This window comes from Loxodonta africana, chromosome 3 (genome assembly GCF_030014295.1).
Source record: "Loxodonta africana isolate mLoxAfr1 chromosome 3, mLoxAfr1.hap2, whole genome shotgun sequence".
Lineage (NCBI taxonomy): Eukaryota > Metazoa > Chordata > Mammalia > Proboscidea > Elephantidae > Loxodonta > Loxodonta africana.
In genome coordinates this window covers 163565144-163592826 of record NC_087344.1, presented here as the reverse complement: position 1 = coordinate 163592826, position 27683 = coordinate 163565144, and the positions used below count along the sequence as shown (strand labels likewise).

Below are 27683 nucleotides of genomic sequence, written 5' to 3'. Positions count from 1 at the left end.
AACTGTATAAGAGATAAATAGTATTATTCCTACTTTAAAAGGTAGAAAACTGCATAGCTTTCATAAGATAATTTCCTAAAATATGAGATTTTATACTGTAGGAGAGACCTAATTATTTCTTTTTGGATTGCCTTCTGTAGATTCGTTTGTCAGTCAATGTTTGGCTAATACATCAATATAATGGATGACTAGAACAGAAACACTCCCTTGGAACTAAAGTTCAAATTTCATCATTCGCTTCTAGAGAAAAATTTATCAGGAGGCATAAAAGACAACTAAATAGCTATGTGAACTAGGAGAATAGTTCGAGTCTGAACTTTTAAGGTTCATAAGCAAATTCCAGAATGCTGTAAGTCATATCAAGGTTGAAGGAGAATTAAAAACAAAAAACATTACGTACTCCTGGGTATTAGAACTCCATGTTATTAAAAATTTGTTCACTCTACCACAGACAGAAAAAATAGTCTAAGATCATATAATATAATCAAACAAAACTCACAGCATAACCCCCTTCTCCTACCTTGTGGAATTTGCCAATGAGTAGCACCCCATATGGAGTTAGAATTAGCCCTGGTGGTGCACTGGTTAAGTGGCACAGTGCCAAGAAGTTGGCAGTTTGAATCTACCAGTCACTCCCTGGAAACCCTAGGGGGCAGTTCTATTCTGCCCTTAGGGTTGCTAAGAGCTGGAATCGACTCAACAGCAATGGGTTTGGCTTTTTTTTTTTTTTTTTGGCCAAAAATGCAAATTGTCTGGTCTTGTAGGCTATGGCTCTGACAATATATGATAATAACCCTGATTTTATTCAGATGACTATGTAAAATTGGTTTTATATTAGTTATTTGGGTTAGTTTTTTTTTTTTTATATTTGGGCAAGGGTAACATTATTTTAGGCTAAATGCATTAGTTTAATATAATACACTCTCGCCATTGATGTTCTATAATAAAATGTTCATTCGTTTGGTTTAAATATCCTTGTTCCTGTTAAAATGGAAAAACAGTAAGAATAACTATCACCACCACCCTAACAAAAGGAAAAGAAATTTCTCCCACTAATGACCTCCCCTAAAGGAGCCCTGGCTCAAGGGTTAAGCGCTCAGCTGCTAACTGAAAGGCTGGCAGAATGAACCCACTCAGAAGCTCTGTGGTAGAAAGACCTCGCAATTTGTTTCGTAAAGATTACAGCCAAGATAACCCTATGAGGTAGTTCTACTCTGTCACATGGGGTCACTATGAGTCGGAATCAACTTGATGGCACCCAACAACTGTCAAGCTTAATGAATTCTTCTCAGTGATTAACGTTACTTAAAATCCTCACTCTCATTACTTAGAAATTTCTTCTTCCTTTATGTCTCTGGGAATCTAGTTCTGGTTCCTGTCCTGTCTCTCTGATGACTTCTTCACTGGCTCTTCCAGACTCCATTTTAGCCACCCATTCCTTAGACATTTTTTGTACCCCCACAGTTCCACCCTTGGCTTACCTCTCTCACTTTATATACTTTTCCTGAGTTATATCACCCATGCCTATGACTTCCTAGGAAATGATGGCTTCCAAGTCTGTTTTGTGAGACATAATAAGAAAGAGGCATCAGGATACCTGGCGATTTTGTTTATACAACTTGATCCAGTGCCTAGGTCACAACTGACTGGACCAGGGATGAATACCTGGATAAATCTAATTTTCTGACCTAGAAGTTTTAGAAGTGGGATTGAGATACTATTCAGTATTGTTTGCCTGAAATGATGACATGTAAACTCAGAGCCACAAGGGCATCAAGTTTGAGTACATGTGTGCCTAAGGAGGGAAGCCAAACTGCAAAGAGAAAGACAGAGGATTGAAGCAGACACATTGAGAGAAGCAAAAATGAGAGATCGCACAAATAGAAGAGGAGGCTAGAGAAGGAGAAAAAGAGGGTGAGAAGAGGAGAGGCAGAAAAAGGCGGCCAGAGGCAGAAGCATTCAGATAAATAACTGCTCGAAATCCTGATGGCCTTCTCGTTCCTGGTTCTAGCCTCTTATGAGGTCCAACTGTAATCGTTGCCTTTGGAGTCCTTGAGATAACCCATTCTTCTTCAAACAAATTTCCTTTTATGTTTAAACTAGTTTGCAGTTGCTATTATTTATACTCAAATTATGCCTCCAACATTTACTATTTACGTATATGCATAAATAATTTATAAATATATCTTAGAGCCATATGTTATATTATTTAGAAACATAAAATCTATGTATGTTATGTAGATGTGCTGAGTATACTATGCAATAAAATATTTAAGTGTATAAATGTATGTATATATACAGGTATGTATATGTGTAGGGACGAGATGTTACACAGGCAACATACTCAAAGCTAAACTCATTTACTTCTCCACCTCTACTCTCAAACCTGTTCCTCCTGCTGTATGTATGCCTAACCTTTGCTAATGGATTTACCATTACCAAGTCACCCAAGTCAGAAAACTGGGTGTCATTCCTGACCTCCTGGAGAGATACGCACTCCCCATTTGAGCTTCCTTATACTCTATTCCATATATATATATATATATATGTATATATGTATGTATGTGTGTGAGTGTGTATATAGCACTTAACCCACTGCTTATCTGAGTCTTTCCATTCACTGGTAGGCAGCCTAGGAGTTTGGAGCACAGTAAGGAGGAAAACGTACTTTTTTAAAAAATAATTTTTATTGTGCTTTAAGTGAAAGTTTACAAATCCAGTCTCTCACATAAAATTTATATACACCTTGCTACATATTCCTAATTACTCTCCCCCTAATTAGACAGCCCGCTCTCTCCCTTTACTCTCTCTTTTCCTGTCCATTTCGCCAGCTTCTAACCCCCTCTACCCTCTCATCTCCCCTCCAGGCAGGAGATGCCAACATAGTCTCAAGTGTCCACCTGATCCAAGAAGCTCACTCCTCACCAGCATCCCTCTCCAACCCATTCTCCAGTCCAATCCATGTCTGAAGAGTTGGGTTCTGGAATGGTTCCTGTCCTGGGCCAGCAGAAGGTCTGGGGGCCATGACCACCGGGGTCCTTCCAGTCTCAGTCAGACCATTAAGTCTGGTCTTTTTATGAGAATTTGGGGTCTGCATCCTACTGCTCTCCTACTCCCTCAGGGGTTCTCTGTTGTACTCCCTGTCAGGGCAGTCATAAGTTATAGCCAGGCACCATCTAGTTCTTTTGGTCTCAGGATGATGTAGTCTCTGGTTCACGTGGCCTTATCTGTCTCTTGGGCTCATAATCACCTTGTGTCCTTGGTGTTCTTCATTCTCCTTTGATCCAGGTGGGTTGAGACCAATTGATGCATCTTAGATGGCTGCTTGCTAGCGTTTAAGACCGCAGCCGCCACTCTTCAAAGTGGGATGCAGAAGGTTTTCTTAATAGATTTTATTATGCCAATTGACTTAGATGTCCCCTGAAATCATGGTCCCTAAACCCCTGCCCCTACTACACTGGTCTTCAAAGCATTCAGTTTATTCAGGAAACTTCTTTGCTTTTGGTTTAGTCCAGTTGTGCTGACCTCTCCTGTATTATGTCTTGTCTTTCCCTTCACTTAAAGTAGTTCTTATCTACCATCTAATTCGTGGATACCCCTCTCCCACCCTGTCCCTCCCCCCTCTCGAAACCACAAAAGAATGTTTTCTTCTCAGTTTAAACTATTTCTCAAGTTCTTATAATAGTAGTCTTATACAATATTTGTCCTTTTGCAACTGATTAATTTCACTCAGCGTAATGCCTTCCAGGTTCCTCCATGTTATGAAATGTTTCACAGATTCCTCACTGTTCTTTATCAATGTGTAGTATTCCATTGTGTGAATATACCATAATTTATTTATCCATTCATCTGTTGATGGGCACCCTGGTTGCTTCCATCTTTTTGCTATTGTAAATAGTGCTGCAATAAACATGGGTGTGCATATTATCTGTTCGTGTAAAGGCTCTTATTTCTGTAGGATATATTCCGAGGAGTGGGATTGCTGGATTGTATGGAAGCGCCAAATCAATTTCCAAAGTGCTTGTACCATTTGACATTCCCACCAGAAGTGTTCGAATCTCTCCATAGCCTCTCCAACATTTATTATTTTGTGTTTTTTTGGAATAATGCCAGCCCTGTTGGAGTGAGATGAAATCTCATTGTAGTTTTGATCTGCATTTCTCTAATGGCTAATGATCGTGAACACGTCCTCATGTATCTGTTAGCTACCTGAGTGTCTTCTTTTTAGTGAAGTGTCTATTCGTATCTTTTGCCCACTTTTTAATAGGGTTATTTGTCTTTTTATAGTTGAGTTTTTGCAGTATCATGTAGATTTTAGAGATCAGACGCTGATCGGAAATGTCATAGCTAAAAACTTTTTTCCAGCCTGTAGGTAGTCTTTTTACTGTTTTGGTGAAGTCTTTGGATGAGCGTAGGTGTTTGATTTTTAGGAGCTCCCAGTTATCTAGTTTTTTTTCTGCATTCTTAATAATGTATTGTATACTGTTTATGCCATGTATTAGGGCTCCTAACGTTGTCCCTATTTTGTCTTCCATGATCTTTACCGTTTTAGATTTGATATTTAGGTCTTTGATCCATTTTGAGCTCGTTTTTGTGCATGGAGTAAGATATGGGTCTTGTTTCATTTTTTTGCAGATGGATATCCAGTTATGCCAGCACCATTTGTTAAAAAGACTGTCTTTTCCCCATTAAACTGTTCTGGGGCCTTCGTCAAATATCAGCTGCTCATATGTGGATGGATTTATGTCTGGATTCTCAATTCTGTTCCATTGGTCTGTGTATCTGTTGTTGTACCAGTACCAGGCCGTTTTGGCTACTGTGGCAGTATAATAGCTTCTAGAATCAGGTAGTGTGAGGCCTCCCACTTTGTTCTTCTTTTTCAGTAATGCCTTATTTATCCGGGGCCTCTTTGCCTTCCATATGAAGTTGGTGATTTGTTTCTCCATCTCATTAAAGAATGTCCTTGGGATATGGATCGGAATTGCATTAAATGTATAGATCGCTTTTGGTAGAATAGACATTTTTATAATGTTAAGTCTTCCTATCCACGAGCAAGGTATGTTCTTCCACTTACATAAGTCTCTTTTGGTTTCTTGCAGAAGTGTACTGTAGTTTTCTTTGTATAAGTCTTTTATATCTCTGGTAAGATTTATTCCTAAGTATTTTATCTTCTTGGGGGCTGCTGTAAATGGCATTGATTTGGTGATTTCCTCTTCGGTGTTCTTTTTGTTGGTGTAGAGGAATCCAACTGATTTTTGTGTGTTTATCTCGTATCCCGATACTCTGTTGAACTCTTCTATTAGGTTCAGTGGTTTTCTGGAGGATTCCTTAGGGTTTTCTGTGTATAAGATCATGTCATCTGCAAATAGAGATACTTTTACTTCTTCCTTGCCAATCTGGATGCCCTTTCTTTCTTTATCTAGCCTAATTGCTCTGGCTAGGACCTCCAACACAATGTTGAATTAGAGCGGTAATAAACGGCATCCTTGTCTGGTTCCCGATCTCAATGGGAATGCTTTCAGGCTCTCTCTATTTAGGGTGACGTTGCCTGTTGGCTTTGTATAAATGCCCTCTATTATGTTGAGAAATTTTCCTTCTATTCCTATTTTGCTGAGAGTTTTTATCATGAATAGGTGTTGAACTTTGTCATATGCCTTTTCTGCATCAACTGACAAAATCATGTGATTCTTGTCTTTTGTTTTATTTATGTGGTGGATTACATTAATTGTTTTTCTAATGTTGAACCATCCCTGCATACCTGGTATGAATCCCACTCAGTCATGGTGAATTATTTTTTTGATATGCTGTTGAATTCTATTGGTTAGAATTTTGTTGAGGATTTTTGCATCTATGTTCATGAGGGATATAGGTCTATAATTTTATTTTCTTGTGGTATCTTTACCTGGTTTTGGTATCAGGGATATGCTGGCTTCTGTCCTTTTCTATGCTCTGAAATACCTTTAGTAGTAGTGGTGTTCACTATTCTCTGAAAGTTTGGTAAACTCTGCAGTGAAGCCGTCCGGACCAGGGTTTTTTTTTGTCGGCAGTTTTTTGATTACCTTTTCAATCTCTTCTTTTGTTATGGGTCTATTTAGTTGTTCTACCCCTGTTTGTGTTAGTTTAGGTAGGTAGTCTGTTTCTAGGAATTCATCCATTTCTTCTAGGTTTTCAAATTTGTTAGAGTACAGTTTTTCATAGTAATCTGATATGATTCTTTTAATTTCAGTTGGGTCTGTTGTAATATCGCCCATCTCATTTCTTATTCAGGTTATTTGCTTCTTCTCCTGTTTTTCTTTTGTCAGTTTGGTCAGTGGTTTATCAATTTTGTTGATTTTTTTCCCAAAACCAGCTTTTGGTCTTGGTCACTCTTTCAATTGCTTTTCTGTTTTTGATTTCATTTAATTCTTCCCTAATTTTTATTATTTGCTTTGTTCTGGTGCTTGAGGGTTTCTTTTGTTGCTCTCTTTCTCTTTGTTCAAGTTGTAGGGATAATTCTTTGATTTTGGCCCTTTCTTCTTTTTGTATGTGTGCATTTATTGATATAGATTGAAGGCACTAACATTTAACATTTTTGCTAAGTACCTACAGTGTGACAGGCATATTTACAAGAACAAAATAATGAATTTTACTCATTTAAACAATATTTATTGAATATTAATTTCTATGACATACATTATAGAGATACTAGGACAATAAAGAGAATCCTGATGCTCAAGGAATTTATAATCTAAAAGGGAAGATTAACAACATAAAACTGGAAAATGGGCCACTTAGGTTGAAAGGCACTCAAAATACACAGTGGCCACAACAATGGATTTGAACATACCAACAATGGTAAAGATGGCGTAGGACTGGGCAACTTCTTCTTCTGTTTTACACAGGTAGGTATGAGTCAAGGCCACCATGAGTCAGCACTGACTCAACGGCAACTATCAACTTTTTTTTAGAGGATCAGATGTTACGTATTGTTTTGATCTTACTTTTCTCACTTACTGTGTGGATATCACCCTTTTTAAATTTTATTGCGGTGAAAATATACATAAAACTTACCATCTCAACAATTTCTACATGTACAATTTAGTAACATTAATTACATTATTCAAAAAAATAAAATAAAAGGGAAGACTGAGAAGTACACAAAGCACTTTGAGAGTTCAGAGAAAGAAGAGATCACTTATCCCAGAGGATGGAGGATCCTGGGAGAAAAATATCAGTATACTCAATTTGCCGTATCTTTCACTTCTAATGGTGCAGTATTGTAAAAACTGTGGCACAGGTTTAAATCATGTAAGGAAACTTTCAGTATGCTTACTTCTTGGTTAAATCACAAAAAGAAAAGTTAAACAGAAATTCTGGAGTCCCTGGGTGGCGCAAACGGTTAAGCACCTGACTGCCAAAAGGTTGGCTGTGGGAACCCACCCAGAGGCCTTGGAAGACAGACCTGGTGATCTGCTTCCAAAAGGTCACAGTCATGAAAACCCTATGTAGTAGTTCTACTCTGCGCACACGGGGTCACCATGAGTCGGAATCAACTCAACGGCAACTACAACAACAAACAGAAGTTTACTAAGTCACAGAGAAAAAGAATGAGTAGAGACAAAAAGAATAGACTATTATTTAGAGAAGTTTGGTTTCTTGAAGGCAGGGGGCCTATGTTGAAACACTTTCAGCAATCATAACCCTACATAGTTCTGGTTCTTCTCCCAACTCATTGACTGTTCTTTTTACAATCAAGATGTATAGGCCCTTCAATTTCATTCTTCTTTCTCAAAATTGTTTTGGCTATTCTGGGTCCTTTACCTTTCCATATTGTTATAGATTGAATTGCATCCCCCAAAAATATGTGTTGTAAATTCTAACGTCTGCTTGTGGTTATAATCCCATTTGTGAATGGGTTGCGTTTGTTATGTTAATGAGGGGGATTAGGTTATGTCAATGAGGATTAGGTTATGTTAATGAGGCAGGATGAAGGTGTATCTTGAGTCATGCTTTTCTGAGATATAAAAGGGATTTTACAAGCAAGTGAGAGAAGCAGAAATGGGGGAAGAGAGATGCCAAGCCACATGAAGATCGCCCAGGAGCAGAAGCTCAAAGAGACATGGACCTTCTTCAGAGCAGGCAGAGAGAGAACCCCTTCCTCTAGAGTTGGCACCCTGAATTCAGACTTCTAGCCTTCTAAACTGTGAGAAAATAAATTTCTGTTTGTTAAAGCCACTCAGTTCGGTATTTCTGTTATAGCAGCATTAGGTAACTAAGACACAAAAATTTTAGAATCAACTTGTCAACTTTAACAAAAGAATCTGCTGGAATTTTGACAGGGATTGCATTCAATCCATAGATAAATTTGGGGAGGGTGGGGAAACCAAAAAACCAAACCTGTTGCCCTCGAGTCAATTCTGACTCATAGTGACCCTAAAGGACAGAGAACTGCCCCATAGGATTTTCAAGGAGCACCTGATGGATTCGAACTGCCAACCTTTTGGTTAGTAGCCGAGCTGTTAACTACTATGCCACCGGGGTTTCCAATTTGGGGGAAAAACCAAAAAAAAAAAAAAGCCCAAACCCACTGCCGTTGAGTCAATTCCGACTCATAGCAACCCTATAGGACAGGATAGAACTGCCCCATAGAATTTTCAAGGAGCGCCTGCTGGATTCAAACTGCCAACTTTTTTGGTTAGCAGCCACAGCACTTAATCACTATACCATCAGGGTTAATTTGGGGAAAACTGCTATCTAAATAAATACTGGATCTTCCAATCCATTAACATGGAATTTTTTTCTGTTTATTTAAGTTTCCTTTAATTTTGCTCAGCAATACTTTATAATTCTTAGTGTACAAGCCTTTTATTGAATTTATTCCTACATAATTTGTTCTTTTTGACTGGAATTGGAATTGAAGCCCTGGTGGTGTGGTGGTAAAGAGCTCAGGCTATTAACTAAAAGGTCGGCAGTTCAAATCCACCAGCTGCTCCTTGGGGCAGTTTTCATAGGGTGGCAATATGTCAGAATCAACTAGATGGCAACAGGTCAGGTCATGATTGGAATTAGAGCCTTGGTAGCACAGTGATTAAGAGCTACAACTGCTAACCAAAACGTCAGCAGTTTGAATCTACCAGCCACTCCTTGGAAATCCTATGGGGTAGTTCTACTCTGCCTATAGGGTCCCTGTGAGTCGGAACAGAATCGACTCGATGGCAATAGGTTTGGGGTTTTTTTTGTACGACTGGAATTTTCTTAAACTCATTTACAGATTGTTCATTGATAGTATATAGGTATATAATTGACTTTTTAAATATTGATCTTATATCTTGCAATCTCGCTGAATTCATTTATTAGTTCTAATAGTAATTTTGTGAATTTCTTGGGATTTTCTACATACGGGATTATGTCATCTGTGAATAAAAACCGTTCTAAATCTTCCTTTCCAATATGAATACTTTTTATTTTCTCTTTCTTGTCTGATTGCACTGGCTAGAACCTCCAACATAAGGTTGAATAGGAATGGTGAAAGTGGACATCGTTGCCTTACTCTTGATCTTAGAGGGAAAGCATTCGGTCTTTTACCACTAAGTATGATGTTCGCTGGAGGTTTTTTGTAGATGCTCTTTATCAGGATGAAGAAGTTCCTTTCTGTTCATAGTTAGCTGAGAATTTTTTTTTTCAATCATGAAAGGGTGCTGCGTTTTGTCAAATGCTTTTTCTGCATATACTGTCCTTCTTTCTATCAATATGGTGTATTATATTATTTTAAGATGTAAACTAACCTTGTATTAGTGTAGTAAACCCCACTAGGTTATGAGGTATAGGCCTTTTTATATGTTGTTGGATTCGGTTTGCTAATATTTTGTTAAAGATTTTTGTTATATATATTCATGAGAGATATTGTTCTATAGTTTTATTTTCTTATAATAGCTTTGTTTGCTGTTGGTATCAGGGTAAACTGGTCTCACAAAATATGTTGGGGAGTGTTCCCTCCACCTCTATTTTCTGAAAAAGTTTGTGAAGGACTGGTATTATTTCTTCTTTAAATGTTTACAAGATGATTGCTCTTTTTAATATTTTTAATCTTTGTGTCCTTCATCCCATCTAGCATAGCGTTCTACTAAAAAAATTTTTGGAAATGAATTGAATTATGCAACAACATCCCAGAAATGGCTAAAATAATATTTAAAGAGAGTCCTGAATTTCAACCAAAAGTACTTTAAAAATGAAGAATACTATGAAAAGCAAACACACAACTACTTTTAAGTTTATGAAAACTGAAATATTTACTTACTAGGTAATAGCTCTCTATCAGCAGTCTCTGTGCAGCTGGGGTAGGGGTAAAATAGATGGCCTTTCTCTAAAGGGTAGGGAATCATTCTAAAAGCTGAGGGAAAAAAACACAAATGTTGACATTCAGTTCTGTCTCATTTGCCATCCTATATAACAGATCAAAGCTATTTTAGAGACATATTTTTATAACATGTCTACGTAGTACTTTTGTTTTCAGAGAGACATTTTAAATGCAAGAAATAAAGTGAGCAAAAGCACAAATAAAGGGAAAAATATGGTTTATTTACAGAATAGTGAATGGTCTAGTCTGACTGGAATAAAACTAAAGTTGTGGATGATAAGACTGGCTGGGTGCTTCTTTGCCTCAGTCTCCTCATTATAGACACAATAGATAACTCCCCAGGCATGAACTCCACTTCTTATAGGAATCTTTATAAAACTACAAAGTATGTAACTGTTGGGACCATAACTCTTGGCAACCTAAAAAGAGTTCACAATGTTTCCTAACTTCATAAGTGAGATTTTACCAAGATCTTTGATGAGCAGAGTTTAATATAGATCAGGGGTCAGCAAAGTATGGATCTTTGGCCAAATCTGGCCTGGAATCTGTTTTTGTAAATAAAGTTTTATTGGAACACAGCTTCATCCATTCATTTACATAGTGTTTACGGTTGCTTTCAAGCTACAACAAGAGTAGTTGTGATAGAGAATGTATGGCCCACAAAACCTAAAATATTTACTATTTGGCCCTTTACAGAAAAAGTTTGCTAAGCCTTGATCTACATTATCACCAACTCTTGCAGACTTCTTAAAGAAGGAATCCTTATTGATCTACTCAACTAGCTAAGCACTCAACAATATTAAGACTTTTCTTTCTCCTTTAGTGCTTGTCTCTATAAACTTTTGTCAAAATACGGATTTTGTTTTGTCAAAAAAAAAAATTGTGCTTTGTCAAAAGTCACACAAGCAAATCTGTGATAACTCTAGGAAATCATGCATTAAGATGATTATTCATAAAATACAAACTGCATACTTATTGAATACTTGCTAAATGTGCTGAACAGAATACTAGGCATTAAAGACACATACGAGATAAATGAGATAGAACATGTGGTTTTGAGGAGTTGTAGGACAAAGAACTTGATTTGACCTTGGTTCTGGGTCCTGAAAATAACCTTTGGGATTTGTCAGCAATCAAGGTTCCTTTATTTTCTAAAATCGCTAGGCAACACATGCTAATTAGCGGGGGCTACACAGACCCCACCTGGCAGTTAACCTCTGGAGAGGAGGGCATGATGCAATGAATCATGCATATTCATGGAATGAGACCATGGATTGAGGCCCCAATCACGCATGTGTGTTGTTATAACAGGCCCTGAACACAGGAACAGTTGGGTTTTCGTGACCAGTGAGAACATTCATGCACAGGAGAGGGGGCATGTCCCTGAGGACAATGGAGGCCTCCCAGACTATGCCTGACATGTCTCTTTGTATCCTTTCTGGTTATAATGAAGGAGTAACTGTAAGTATAGCTAGTCTCCTATTTTTTTTTTTATACTTAGTTCTATGAGTCATTCTAGTAAATTACTGAACCCACTGGGGGCAGTGAGAGCTACAGGGGCTGAAGGACAGAGTTCTAACTTCCAGCTCTGGGTGGCTAGAGGTCAGAGAAAGACTTGTGGACAGTCGATCTAAGTCCTTGTGACTTGTCCTTGTGACTTGTAAGCTCTGACCTAACTCTGGGTGGTTAAGGTCAGAGAGAAAAAGTGTCATGTGGGTAGCTGGTGGCAGGATAATGGAGAAGCAGGAAAGTGGGGAGATGAGTTATCTTCGCATTTTGGGTATCAACCTTATATTGATTTTTATTAATGCAGAAGCTTATAGACTACTGGGGAAAAAGCAAAAGAAAGTCTTATTACCCAAAGACATTCAGATCCTCAAGTGCATATTGTCATTGTCAAATTGTCAAGCACAGTGTCTGACCCACAGCAAATGTTAATGTAAGTGTTCCCAAGTTTTCTTGATTCAAAGACACATGGTACCTTTAATGTCTCAGTAATTTTTTAATGGTGCCCCTAGGCTGAAAGAAATACCTAGCAGTTCTATTTATTAGGTAGGAAGTCCAAAGAACGCGAACAGTTTACGTCCTTACAATTTAAAAGACATCTGGAAAAAAAAAAAACACATGCAAAAATTGAAAGAAAGAAAGACTCTTCTTATTTTATTCTTAAACAACCATCGTTTTTTACTACTAAAGAGATTTCTGAGCCTGCCGGGAACTAGACAACATCTCAAACCTTGAAATCAGATTGGACACCGACATCTTCACTCCACATTGATTCTTGTGTGGTACTTCTTTTTATCACAGCAACTAACACAAAACCAGCTTTGCAAAGATACAATGATATTGAAAGGAATGGACAGCAACCTAATGTTAAAACCATGACCTATCTCAAGCTAGTAGTTTGAGTGGTATCTAACACATGTCCAGTATTGCTATGTTTCCACTGAAAATTTAAAATATCCCATAGCATTCTTATGAATTTGCTGTGATGCCTTAAAGTACCTCAATGGAAAGTAGGGTTAGCCAATTTTAGTGAATGAGCACTGAATTCTTTTTTGAATTTTTATTGATAGCTGTGGTGTACTTTCCAAGAGAATTATTACAAAAATCCAGCTGACAATACATTTTGATTAAGCTTTACTTTCTTGGTGATTACAAGAAGTTACAAATAAGAGATCTGGTAGGTAGTTTAAAACAGTCCAATTTAAAAAATATTAGAACAATAGCTCGACCACATTAAAAAGCTTATAAACCAAAGGACTGATAAATTTGCATTTTTTTCCTTACAACTAAATAATTCAAATGAACATATTTTATTATAATGCATCGAGCAATGCACCTTGAAGAATACTGTAAGTTTCTCATTCTGATTTTCCTAAATGTGGCATCAATATAAACATATTAAGCATTTCCACCAATAAACCAAATACAACGCCACTGAGTCCACCTTGTAACCAATCTGAATGATAAATCCTTACAGAAACTCAGACAATCTCAATTAAAGAAGACTGGCTGTGAATACATTTGGAAAAGAATACTTACTGCCTTCCCAGGTACACTGTAACAGATTAAGAGCACCTTCTATTCGCTTCCAGTGCTGAAGATGGAAGAAAGCATAGGCAATTGCTTCACTATCGCCCCGTTTCAGAATGTGTTCTGGAGGTAAAATGAGACTTTTCATCTCTAGTAAGTACTGGAAAACCAACACACATAAAACAACAACAAAAAAGAAAATTATGTTAACTTCAAACATCCACAAAAATGTAGATTCAAGATGTTATAAAGTAAAATTGATTTAAAAAAACTAAACTACTTGAAATGACATGAAGGACCTACTGACAAAGTATACAATGCTTATATATGCAAATTCCATAGGTCAGAACATTCCTACAGGTAAAAATCTGGTGATAACTGGCTTACGTGTGACCTTGTTACATATAACATAGAAACTGAAGCAAAGGACATAACGTGAGAGCACATGTTTATTTTTCCAAAAAAAGAATTGAGTATAAAATTATAAAATACAATTTTGGAACAACACCTCGTGGCAACATTTAATTCTTTTTTTCTCTTATTCCCATTCTATAGGTGAAGAAACTTAATTGTGAAAAAGTTTAATAAAATTAAAATTTACTGAGAACAAGCACTGTGCTCATCAGGGAAAACAAAAACAAAACCCTACCTGTTCTCTGGAGCCTCATACTATAATAGGAAAGACGGAGTTTTTAGTAAAACTATAACCAGACTGTGGTAAGTGCTTTATTAGAGGTATAAACAACGTATATAGGAATATAAATAACAAAAAGAACCAAACTCTTTGCCATCAAGTCGATTCTGGCTCAGAGACCCTGAAGGACAGAGTAGAACTGCCCCACAGGGTTTCCAAGGCTGTAACCTTTATGGAAGGAGATTGCCATATCTTTCCCCCATGGAGTGTGGGTTCGAACTGTTGGCCTTTTGGTTAGTAGCCAAGCTCTTAACTACTGTGCCACCTGGGCTCATAACTGTTTGTTTAAGCCAAAACCAAACCAAACCCATTGCCATCGAGTCGATTCCAACCCATACCAACCCTATGGGACAGAGCAGAACTGCCTCATAGGGTTTCCAAGGAGCAGCTGGTAGATTAGAACTGCCAACCTTCTGGTTAGCAGCTAAGCTCTTAACCATTATGTTTAGGATGCTTTAAAGTATAGAATTCCCAGAGTATATTCCCAGATAGGTGCAACCATCACCACAGTCAATTTTAGAGTATTTTCATCACCTCAAAACAACAGAACCTCGTACCCTTTAGCTAACGTCCCTTTATCCCCCTACCCCTTAGGCCTAAAAAAAACAACCTTTAATCTACTTTCTGTTTCTATGGATTTGCCTATTCTAGGCATTTCTTATAAATGGAATCTTATATTGTCTTTTGTAACTGGTTTCTTTCATTTAACATAGTATTTTCCAGGCTCAGTCATGTTGCAGTATACATTGGTATTCCTTTTTAATGCCAAATAATATTTCACTGTATGGATATACCACATTTCGCTATCCATTCCTTAGTTAACTGACATTTGGTTGTTTCTATCTTTCGGCTCATATGTTCATCAATTACTCATATGCAAGCTCAAGTTGAAGCTGAAGAAAATTAGATTAAGTACATGAGAACCAAAGCACAAACCTGAGTATATCCCACCTGAATTTAGAGACCATCTCGAGAATAGATCTGACATTAAACGAGAATGAGGAACACCAAGGACACAAGGCGATTATGAGCCCAAGAGACAGAAAGGGCCACATGAACCAGAGACTACATCATCCTGAGACCAGAAGAACTAGATGGTGCCTGGCTACAATCAATGACTACCCTGACAGGGAACACAACAGAGAACCCCTGAGGGAGCAGGAGAGCAGTGAGATGCAGACCCCAAATTCTCATAAGACCAGACCTAATGGTCTGACTGAGACTGGAAGGACCCCGGTGGTCATGGCTGCCACACCTTCTGTTGACCCAGGACAGGAACCATTCCCGAAGCCAACTCTTCAGACATGGATTGGACTGGACAATGGGTTGCAGAGGGATGCTGGTGAGGATTGAGCTTCTTGGATCAGGTGGACACTTGAGACTATGTTGGCATCTCCTGCCTGGAGGGGAGATGAGAGGGTGGAGGGGGTTAGAAGCTGGTGAAATGGACACAAAAAGAGAGAGAGAAGGGAGAGAATGGGCTGTCTCATTAGGGGGAGAGTAATTGGTAGTGTGTAGCAAGGTGTATATGGGTTTTTGTGTGAGAGACTGACTTGATTTGTAAAATTTCACTTAAAGCACAATAAAAATTATAAAAAAAAAAAGAATAGATCTGACACATTGAACACTAATGACCAAAGATCAAATGAGTTGTAGAATGACATCAAGGATATCATACATGAAGAAAGCAAGAGGCCATTAAAAAGAAAGAAAAGACAAAAATGAATGTCAGAAGAGACTCTGAAACTTACCCTTGAACATCGAGTAGCTAAAGCAAAAGGAAGAAATGACAAAGTAAAAAAGCTGAACAGAAGATTTCAAAGGACAGCTTAAGACAAAGTAAACTATTACAATGCAAAGAGCTGGAGATAGAAAACCAAAAGGAAAGAACATGCTTGGCATGTCTCAAGCTGAAAGAAGTGAAGAAAAAATTCAAGCCTCGAGTTGCAATAGTGAAGGATTCTATGGGGAAAATCCTTTTGATACAGGAAGCATCAAAAGAAGATGGAAGGAATACACAGTGTCACCATATCAAAAAAGAATTAATCGACATTCAACCATTTCCGGAGGTAGCATATGATCAGGAACCGATGGTACTGGAGGAAGAAGTCCAAGATGCACTGAAGGCATTGGCGAAAAACAGGAATTGACAGAATACCAACTGAGATGTTTCAACAAATGGATGCAGCGAGGGAAGTGCTCGCTTCTCTATGCCAAGAAATTTGGAAGACAGTTACCTGGCCAACCAACTGGAAGAGATCCATATTTATGCCTATCCATTAAAGGTGTTCCAACTGAATGCAGAAATTATCTAACAGTATCATTAGTATCACATACAAGTAAAATCTTGCTGAAGATCATTCAAAAGCGGCTGCGGCATTACATCGACAGGAACAGCCAGAAATTCAAGCCAGATTCAGAAGAGGACACAGTACCAGAGATATCATCTCTGATGTCAGGTGGATCCTGGCTGAAAGCAGAGAATACCAAAAAGATGTTTACCTGTGTTTTATTGAATATGTAAAGGCATTTGACTGTGTGGATCACAACAAATTACGATTACATTGTAAAGAATGCGAATTCCAGCACACTTAATTGTGCTCATGAGGTATTTGTACATAGATCAAGAGGGAGTTGTTCAAACAGAACAAGGGGATACTGAGCGGTTTAAACTCAAAAAAGGAGTGCTTCAGGGTTGTATCCTTTCACCATACTTATTCAATCTATATGCTGAGCAAATAATTCGAGAAGCTGGACTATATGAAGAAGAACAAGGCAACAAGATTGGAGGAAGACTCATTAACAACCTGTGTTATGCAGATGACACAACCTGGCTTGCTGAAAGTAAAGAGGATTTGAAACACTTACTGATGAAGGGATCAAAGACTACAGCCTTCAGTTTGGATTACACCTGAACATAAAGAAAAAAAAGATCCTCACAAATGGACCAATAAACAACATCATGATAAATGGAGAAAAGAATGAAGTTGTCAAGGATATAATTTTACTCAGATCCACAATCAACTCCCATTGAAGTAGCAGTCAAGAAATCAAAAGATGCATTGCATTGGGCAAACTGGCTGCAAAATACCTCTTTAAAGTATTGAAAAGCAAAGATGTCACCTTGAAGACTAAGGTATGCTGACCCAAGCCACGGTGTTTTCAATCGCCTCATATGCATGCAAAAGCTGGACAATGAATAAGGAAGACCGAAGAAGAGCTGATGCCTTCAAATTGTGGTGTTGGCGAAGAATATTGAACACACCATGGACTGCCAAAAGAACGAACAAATCTGTCTTGGAAGAAGTAGAGCCAGAATGCTCCTTAAAAGCAAGGATGGCAAGACTACGTCTCACATACTTTGGACATGTTATCAGGAGAGGTCAGTCCCTGGAGGGGACATCATGCTTGGTAAAGTAGAAGGTCAGCAAAAGAGAGGAAGACCCTCAAGGAGGTGGACTGACACAGTGGCTGCAACAATGGGCTCAAGCATAACAATTGTGAGAATGGCACAGGACTGGGCAGTGTTTCCTTCTGTTATACACAGGGTGGCTATGAGTTAGAATGACTCAATGGCTCCTAACAGCAACAACACCACCACCTTTTGGCTATTACAGATAATGCTCTATAAACATTTGTATACAAGTTTTTGTGTAGACATATATTTTAATTTCACAATAACACCTTTTCGCTATTACAGATAATGCTGTTATAAACATTTGTGTATAAGTTTTTGGGTAGACATATGTTTTAATTTCTCTTGGGTATGTACCTAGGAGTGGAATTGCTGGGTCATTTGTTAACTCTATGTTTACAAACCATTGCCATTAAGTCAATTCTGAGTCATAGCAACCCTACAGGGCAGTAGAACTGCCCCATATGGTTTTCAAGGCTGTAATCTTTACAGAAGCAGACTGTAACACCTTTCTCCCATGGGGCGGCTGGTGGATTTGAACCATCGACTTTTCAGTTAGCAGCTGAGCTCTTAACCACTGTATCGCTAGGGCTCATAACTCTATATTTAGGAAGCATTAATTCTGATTTACCAGTTGCCATCAAGTTGATTCCTATTCACAGTGACCCAACAGGACAGAGCAGAACTGCCCTATATAGTTTCCAAGGAGCGCCTGGTAGATTCGAAATGCCGACCTTTTGGTTAGTAGCCGTAGCTCTTAACCACTACGCCACCAGGGTTTTTAGGAGCTGCAAATAAACCACTTGATGGAATTTGGGATTTAAACTGATATTTAAAGATGGGTGGAATATGGATGAGCAGATTGGGAAAGTGGGAAGAGAAACAGGAGGACATATTCAAAGCATGGGGCCAGCTTAAAAAATTGAGTGAGCCAAGAGATCATAGAGCAAGGTGCATTTAAGGGATTAGTGAGTATGCCTGTTATAGAAATTTTAGCTTATCAATACTTCTTCATATATGATATAAAATCCTATCTTAAACTACTGAAAAAAATACTCACCTTAATATCATAATCCATAATAAAAGCGTTGTAATCATAGTACACTAATCAGATGTACCAATTACATGAAGAAATATGCAAAATTAGCTACCTATACATCATCTTTACTATTCAAGTTGGTCAATTTAAAACAAAACCTTTAAAAATATTTAGTTAGCTAAATACTTCCTTCAAAGACTGAGGCCAGAATGCGCTTCCTCTACTGGAATAGGTTTGAAACAATCTCTTTGGTTCTAAATGGCCTGATATCAAATTATATGTCAAAAGTTCCAAATCATATTAACTTCTGTTATAACACATAAAAAGAGAAACATTCCAGATGTGTCTCAAAAATATATTCTCACACTTCAAATTCTAGGTCCTCTAAATTATTACACACTAATGAGATAAACAACATAAATTGAAGAACTGAATTTGTGAAACACTTTGTAAAAATGCTATAGGTTTTACAAAGACTCCAGGAAGTATCTTAAAGACAAAAAGTTGTAGTGGTTTTAAAATTTAAGCCTTAGGTTATTAATCAATATATATGTACTCATATTAATACACCTGAAATAATTTTTTCTTCTTTGTTTATGAAATGTGCCTTTCCAACAATTACTGAGCTTAATCCCCATCTTTAATTACTCTTACTTTTGATGTCTCTGGATCCCTCCTCAAAGTGTAAGAATGCAGCCTGCTCATCGATTTATTTTTGCAGATGTCACAAACTATGAGATTATTTACTAATCCAGTTTGGGGACTTAACATTTCCCATTCAGTTTCTTAAAGGAATGCGGGAGAGGTTGTGTCCTGGTCAAGCAAAGCCCATTTGCTGTCTGCTTGGATTCTCTCTCCTTAGTGCTTTGGGCCTATACTCAGGAGGGTAATATTCTTTCTAATCCCCTCTAATCCTTGCCCATTTTTTTTTAAAAAAACACAGTAAAAGATCACTCGCACCAGGCGGCTGTGGGAAAATGGACTCAAATAGCTGACCTCTGACATGACTCCTTATGTTCTTTGCAAGTGTACTAAGAGCTTCTTCAGTAGGAAGCAAAGAAAATGCAGCAATCACTGTGGACTCTCCACCATAAAAAATGTATCTCATTTTCAGAGGAAAACTAATACTTAAACCAGGAACTTTTTATTAAAAGCCTGCTTCATTTTATAGATGGAGACACAATATCCCAATTCATTTTCAATGAGATTTAGAATCCTGACATTTAAAGTAAACCCCAACATGGTATATATCCAGGATATTAGCAGCCACTTAGCAAAACACAGTAAAACTTAATAGAAATATCAATTTTATATGTCAGGAAAATACTTTTTAAACAGCAACTATTATATCCACATTTTCACTAATAATCCAAGCGACAATACAGATTGTAATCAAACACATATGGCACATTTATTAGGAAACAAAATTTCAAGTTTTTGCATTTTTAAAAATCTTTTCTATTTAATCACTTCTAAAAAAATCTTCCTTATATTACCTTATTTTTTATTATCATGTCTTTCCTATCAACAAAGTTCTTTCCAACTTGACTTTAAAGGCAAAGCAATTCTCATTTTTCTGTTTCTAATTAGACATTGAAATACAATATGACCCCCAAAATATAACGGAAATTTTTCAGTTTAAGGAAGATGCATTTAGAATTAAGGATTATAAACTACATTACTCTATCTCCTTCATACATTGCTGCTTGGGTGTTTTGCTACCCAGCATAAACTGTAAACTAACCCACAACAGAAACCATATCCTTTTTACTCTACTTCAGCACCTAGCACACTGCACTACTGAAAAAAAAAAAAAAAAAACTACGGAAAGCAGCACTAAAATACTTATTAACTGACTTGATCACATATATACAGCTGAAATGTCTTTAACTTCATACTCACATTTCATATTTTACCTGAAGATTTTTTTCTAACTCCCTGGACAAACTAAAAAAAAAAAAAATGCTTCCGCTACCCAGACTTTACTTTTCCATTAAGAAGAATATGAAAGGTTAAAAGCTGAGAGGTGGTTCGTTATGACCTTTTTTCTTCTTTTTTTACTCACGAAAGTACATGCTCAACATACAAAAATGTAAACATTATAGAGCTACATAGTAGAAAATAATATGAGGTTGGAGAGTAAAAAAAATGAAATTTATCAATATTCTACCCCTCTCACTGACCCTAAAATAATAATTTGATATACATTTGTCTGAATTTCTATTTTTAAACATAATAAGATCAACCTGTTATGCAACTCACTTTGTACTTTACATCCTGTAGATTTCTTCCTGTCTCTACGTAGATCTACCTCATTATTTTTAATGGTTGTACAGTATTCCTTATTAAAAAGCTAAGTTATTTCATAATATTCTTGAAGAAATAAGGTTATGCTGGAATTGCACTACAAGGTCAAAAATGGTACAATTAAGCAAAACTCATAAAAACTATTAAGTAAAATTGCTTTAAAATTTCAAGAAATTATGGGTCTAGACATTGTTTTAGCATAATGTCTATTCACTGAAATTTCCTGAGCTCCTTTTATTTGATAGGCAGAGTATCAGATATAAAATGATGAGTAAGACAAGAACTCTATTTTTTTAAAAAACTCATAGGGAACTATGGGAGAGACATAAATAGATGATTGAAGTAGCGAAAGACTAGAGAACAGAGTCATTACCTCTGCTCGGGAAAACTGGCAAAGACACCTTCATAAAGAAGGTAACAGATGAGCAGAGTCTTGAAGAATGAGTAGGAACTTGCCAGATGAAGAAGGGATTGAGTATATGTACAAAGGTGGGGAGAATATGATCAGACATGGCCAATCCAGGGAACAGTGACACTGGAGAACTGACAAGGGGTAAATACTGGGGTCAGACTGTGAAAGGCTTCTATATATGAAATGCTAAGGCATTGGTCCTCATTCTATAGGTGATAGGGAACCAGCAGAGCTCTTCAAGCAGGGTGAGATTTGCTACTTAGGCAGGTAACTCTGGCAATAGCCAGAGTAGGCAGGGGCTGGTGGCAGGGAGACCAGCGAGGAATCTGTTTTAATTGTCCAAGTAAGAGTATTTCTACGCCTATATCTACATCTGTTATGTTTAGAAATGCACAGAAAATGTCTGACAATATATACACCAAACAAAAGAAGTGGTTACTTCAGAGAAGTAGAATTGGGAGGGAGAGACCAGGAGATTTTTTACTTTATACATTTCTGAAGGGTGTGAATTAAAAAAAAAAAAAAGTCCAAATTATTTTTTAAAAAGCATTCATTACCTTTATAATAACAACAATAATAATTTTAAAAAAGAAATAATGAAGGCATACAGTGGGATACACCTTAATTATCTCCATTTTTAAAATAGTGATAGTGGGGATAGAGTAGATGGTAAGATCTGAAAGACACTTCAAAGGTTATAATATGAGCTGGTAATCTGGAGAGGGCAGACGGAAAGGTTAATGAGGAGAAGAGGATAATGAAGCCATAAATCAAAATAGAGAAGTAAGGAGAGACAGGCTGGAGAGAAGGTTTAAAAGTAAATTTAAAAACATTCAGTTTGAGACATATTAAAGTGTCTAAGGTACCTGTTAGATATCTAGGTAACATTCACAATTATATGAAAACATAAGGCTGTAGATGAAGAAGGAAGCCAGAGTTAAAAGATACAGGTTTGGAAATTATATAAATATAGTTGAAGATATAAACCAAGGCTGGTACCTAGCATGTGCTGAACGACCTTCCAGATTACCTCCAAATCATTCTATTGTTGTATCTAGAATAAATCAGAAATTGCCTGGGACAGTTTTAACTAATGTTCAACTCTAGACAATATACTCAAATAACTAGTCTCTTGCTTTTCAGTAAATAAATAAAAAATTATAGTTACTTTGAAAGTTATAGTTAAAAAGGCATAATGATGTACGGTCTGATGGTTCCTTTTATGATAACTCTAAAATCGTACCTATACTTACACTCAGATTCACTTTAATTTTAAACTGCTTTGATCTTTATAATTTATCTTTAGATTACTTTGTTTCTATTACTTTGTAAAGCTTAAACAGCTTTTGACCAAAAGCAATATAAATCTGACCTGAAGTATGATAATGCTTTATAATCTTCCTCTTAAAAGCAGAGGTTAAAGTAAAATCTCTCTGAAGGCATCTGAAATTAAGGTACTTTGCTCTTGATCAGTCATGCACACAAAGAACCAATTTCTCTCTGCGATTAGTTTTCTCAGTGCACATTCTATGAGATTGGACAGGCAGGGTGAATACAGAGTCCACACGAATGTGTATTGGGGGGGGACTAAAGACAGATCCCAGATAGAAAACAAGCAGAACTGCTCTATAAATAAACAAGGAAAACAATACTACCTAACAGCCTCAGGAGCAAAAGGAAAATTACCTTATTGAAGTGAGAGGGGAGTGTGGCTAGAGAGGGCATTTGCCACAGGAAAATTCCTTTCCACTTCATTCTAACAGAGCAGCACCTCAAGAGATAAGCATTTCATATTTCAGTTCTCCCACTTAAGCCACGGTACAATATAATGGAAAGGCAAAGATGTCACTAAGTTTGGATAAGAAATTTCAACACTCCCCTTTTTCCCACTCAGAATCTCAATCAAGTGCCTGCCTCCCTCTTCTCTTTTATATATGCTGCTATAATATAGTAAGTTTGGTCAATAAAATGCAAGTCTGCTGCTGTCCCTTTAGCTAGTATCATCCATGGTGGGTAGAACTCATAACATCCTAAAGGCTTCAACTCCTGATAAGCCAGCACAGGTTTTACCTTTTATGTAACGATTTATTCTTAAAATTTCCCTTGTACCTATAAAAGCCTCCAGGTAAAGTCTTTTTTGGCAGCACAACACTAAAAACAATTTTATTATAAAATAAAATTAAAAGTTACAGATAATATATTTCTAAACATGTACTCAAGTTACCGAGACTTACTAAATAAGTTTTTGTTTTGTTTTTTAATGTTTTACTTTACTCTCGCCCCAAAAGCTTCTTCTGTAAGACACAAATAAATTATTCTTAAGGTAATAATAATTAATTCAACTTAATTCCTTCACCTTAACCTTATCCCAACAAGGAAATTCCCCAAATCTACACATTCTAAGGTTAGAAGCACTAAAACAATATTCATGAGAAAAGAAGTACACATGGGGACAGGTCAAATAGGAAGAGAAAATGGGTAACAAGTATTATAAAGCAATAATCACCATGATAATCAATACTGTTGTCTGACAGACACCATGCTAAGCACTTCACACATATTATTTCATTTAATCAGAAGGCATGATACTGTTAGGGTACTTTAAGTGCTGAGTCAGATTCTTTTTTCTTTATTGAGGTATAATTTAAAAACAATAAAATGCACAGATCTTAAGTGTGCAGTCTGATGAACTTTGACAAGTGTATACAAGCAACACTCAAATCCAGACGTGAACATTTCTATCACTCTAGAATGTTCTCCTTTCCAGTTAACCCCCACCCCAACCATCTGAGGCAATCCCTGTTGTAATTTCTACCACTAAAGATCACTTTTGCCTTTTCTTGAACTTCACATAAATGGAATCATCCAGTGTACACTCTCGTTTCTGGCTTCTTTGCTGTTTTTCAGATTCATCCATGTTTCTGCTTGTTTATCAGTAATTTTTTATTTTTATTGCTGAGCAGTATTTCACTGAAAAAATATATCACAATTTGTTTAACTGTTGATGGACATTTGGGTTATTCCCAGTTTTTGGCTGTCATGAATAAAGCTGCTATGAACATTCATGAATGAATCTCTCTGTGGACATACGCTTTTATTTCTCTTGGGTAAAATTTGTTTCTCTTAGAGTAGAATTCCTGGGTCATAGGGTAGGCATATGTTTGTAAGAAACTGCCAAACAGTTTTCCAAAGTGGTTGTACTATTTTATACTCCTGGCTGCAACGTATAAGAGTTCCAGCTGCTCCACATTCTTGCCAGTATCTTATCAGTCTTTTTAATTTTTGCCATTTTGGTAGGTGTGAAGTGGTACTTTGTTTGATTTTTTATTGCAATTCCCTGATCACTACTGATGTTGAGTACCTCTCTGTGTGCTTACTTGACATTCCAATATTTCCTTTTGTGAAGTACCTGTTCAAGTCTTTTGCCCCCACTTTTTATTACGAGTTGTCTTTTTATTGATTTGCAGGAATTCCTTATATACTCTGGGTATGAGTCTTTTGCTAGACCAACATACTGCAAATATTTTTTCCCTGCCTGTGGCTTGCCTTTTCATTTTCTTCTAGAGGTTTCATAGTTTTGGCTTTTATATTTAGGTCAGAGAGCCATCTCAAATGTTGTGAAGAAAGTTCATGATTTTTTTCCCCATTCAAACATTCAGATGTTCCAGCACCATCTGTTGAAAAGAGCTTCCTTCCCCTGTTGAATTGCACTGGTGCTTTTGTCAAGAATCAATTAACATATATGTGATATATTTCTGGACATTCTATTTTGTGATTTGGTTTTAAAAGTAATTATTTCACGTAATACATTTTAGAATAATTAGGTGGTAGTATGTTTATTAAAAAAAAAAAAAACCTTCAATGAAATATTGCAGCACAAGCTATCGTTAGATTCTAAATTAAAGTTGCACAATACTATTCTTACTGATATGTAAAGTGTCATACCAAGAACAATTACATCTACAGTAGACCACTAACATCCATGGATTTAACATTTACAGTTTTAATTCCCTCTGGTAGCTCTAAACATCCATGGTTTATAGTAAGTCATCATTTTGCTAAGCCACACACTGGAACTGTATGTGTGGAGGTTTGTGCACACATGTGAGTAGCCTACCTAATGAATAAGCCAAGTTGACTCTTCAGCATCCATCTCTACAGGGTTCACAAGCTATCCTCATGTTTGCATTTGATGGGTAAAATTATATGTTATAGTGGTACTTTCAAATATGAAGATTACCTCAATGGCTTTGAATCATATTAATCAAGAATCTCAATGGCCTACTGCACTAATAATGTTGAACAATACCTCCTATGATAAAAAGACAACCCAAATATAAAAAGACAACTCAGTGAAAAAACGGGCAACGAATTGAATAGACATTTCTCCACAGAAGATATATAAATGACCAATAAGGATGTTAGATATCTAAATGACCAATAACCATGTTTTTTTTGGGGGGGGGTGATTTAAGCATGTTAAAAGATGCTCAACATCATTAGTCATTAGGGAAATACAAGTCAAAACCACGATGAGATACAACTTCACACCCATTAAAACCAAAAATAAACCAGTTGTTATAGAGTTAATTTTGACTTATGGCAATGCAGCTGCTAAGGAAAAGAGTTTGACAGTTCCTCAAAAAGTTAAACAAAGTTACCATATACTCCAGCAACTGCACTTCTGGGAATGTACCCAAGAGCACTAAAAACTTGTATGTGAATATTCATAACAGAATTATTCATAATAGCCCCAAAGTGGAAGTAAAGCAAATGTACATCAACTGAGGAATGAATAAACAAAATACGGCATATCCATACAATGGAATATTATTCAGCCACAAAAAGGAATGATACTGATATATGCTGCAACGTGAATCAACTTTGAAAATATGCTAAAAGAATCCAGCCATAAAATGTCACATATTGTATGATTCCATTTATATGGAAAGTCCAGAACTGGCAAATCGAAAGAGACAGAAAGCAGATTAGTGGTTGCCAAAAGACGGAGGAGGGGGGATGGTGAGTGATTGCTAATGGCTACAGGGTTTCCTTCTAGGGGATGAAAATTTTCTGGAATTAGATAGTGGTGATGATTGTACAACTTTCTGAATATACTAAGAAATCACTAAATTGTACACTTTAACGGGGTGAATCTTATGGAAAGTGGATCATCTCAATTAAAAAAAAAAGAATACTTTGTATAAAACTACTTGATGATTATATAACAAAGGATATGTAACAGGAGAATGAAACAGAATACTGTGGAATATTTAAAATATACAAAACTTTTTCTACTAGAAAGAAAAAAAAAAAACCTGATAATTCCTATAGCAGATAAAAGATGCACAACTATTTTTCTTGTTTGGTAACTGAAAAAAAAAAACAAAACTGTTGAACCAAAGCCAAGAAATCTTTTTTTTTTTTAATTTTTATTGTGCTTTAAGTGAAAGTTTACAAATCGCGTCACTCTCTCATACAAAAATTTATATACACGTTGCTATATACTCCTAATTGCTCTCCCCCTAATGAGACAGCACACTCCTTCCCTCCACTATTTTCATGTCCATTCGGCCAGCTCCTGACCCCCTCTGCCCTCTCATCTCCCCTCCAGACAGAAGATGCCAACATAGTCTCATGTGTCTACTTGATCCGAGAAGCTCACTTTTTACCAGTATCATTTCTATCCCATAGTCCAGTACAATCCCTGTCTAAAGAGTTGAAAGCCAACATACCTTTTGTTAGCTAAGTAACAAAACCCAGACCCAAACCGATTGCCTTCGAGTTGATTCTGACTCACAACGAACCTACAGGACAAAGCAGAACTGCCCTGTAGGGTTTCTAAGGCACGGCTGGTGGATTTGAACTGCCAACCTTTTGGTTGGCAGCTCAGCTCTTAACTACTGCAACACAAGGGCCCCCAAGTAACAAAGAACAAGGCAAAAAACATGAAAACATGTTTTTTTTTTTTAATTCTTTACTGTAGTACCATCAGTTACTGTATACTGAAATTCACTTAGCAGAATAAAAAAATTTGTACAAGCAATCAATACTAATGAAATACCTAAAAGCAAATTCATAGCCTAAAGAGATTTATGTGATCTTTCTCTGCGGTACTTCTAATAGTTTCCAGCTTTAACAAATTGCACAGCTCTAGACCTACAGCCATTTCTACTGCAGTTATGTGGAAAGTTGCCAATAAATATTTCCTGCTAAAATAACTTTATCCTTTTACTGCTAAGATTCATACAACCATCTGACAAATTTGCATAGTAAATTTGTAAGAATAAAAGATATTAAAAATATATTGAAATGTCACTGTTCATTAGAATTAATAAATTATCACAATCCACAGTTGAAGTATGAGGAAGAAAATCCCTGAAGTCCTTTATGTTTGCTTAGATCCAGCTGAGAGTCAGGAATAGAGACCATAAGAGAAGAAAA

At 36.8% G+C, this 27683-nt stretch overlaps 1 protein-coding gene across 12 annotated transcripts in view; it reads right to left on the bottom strand.

Moving 5' to 3' along the window:
• ST7L (suppression of tumorigenicity 7 like) overlaps positions 1–27683 on the bottom strand; it is a 185818-nt gene that overhangs the window by 93529 nt on the left and 64606 nt on the right. For 5 of the 12 annotated variants that reach the window (XR_010321496.1, XR_010321497.1, XM_064282410.1 and 2 more), the window contains 2 exons: positions 13382–13532; positions 10277–10369 (listed from right to left, as the gene is read on the bottom strand). Coding sequence is in view for 5 of the 12 variants with exons in the window: in XM_064282410.1 (XP_064138480.1) it covers positions 10277–10369; positions 13382–13532 (244 nt within the window). In the remaining 7 variants the exon portion in view is untranslated. Of the gene's footprint in view, positions 1–1481; positions 1558–10276; positions 10370–12317; positions 12442–13381; positions 13533–15321; positions 15467–27683 lie in introns of those variants that run through there. The other 7 variants (XM_064282411.1, XM_064282412.1, XR_010321498.1 and 4 more) reach the window with 5 other exon arrangements.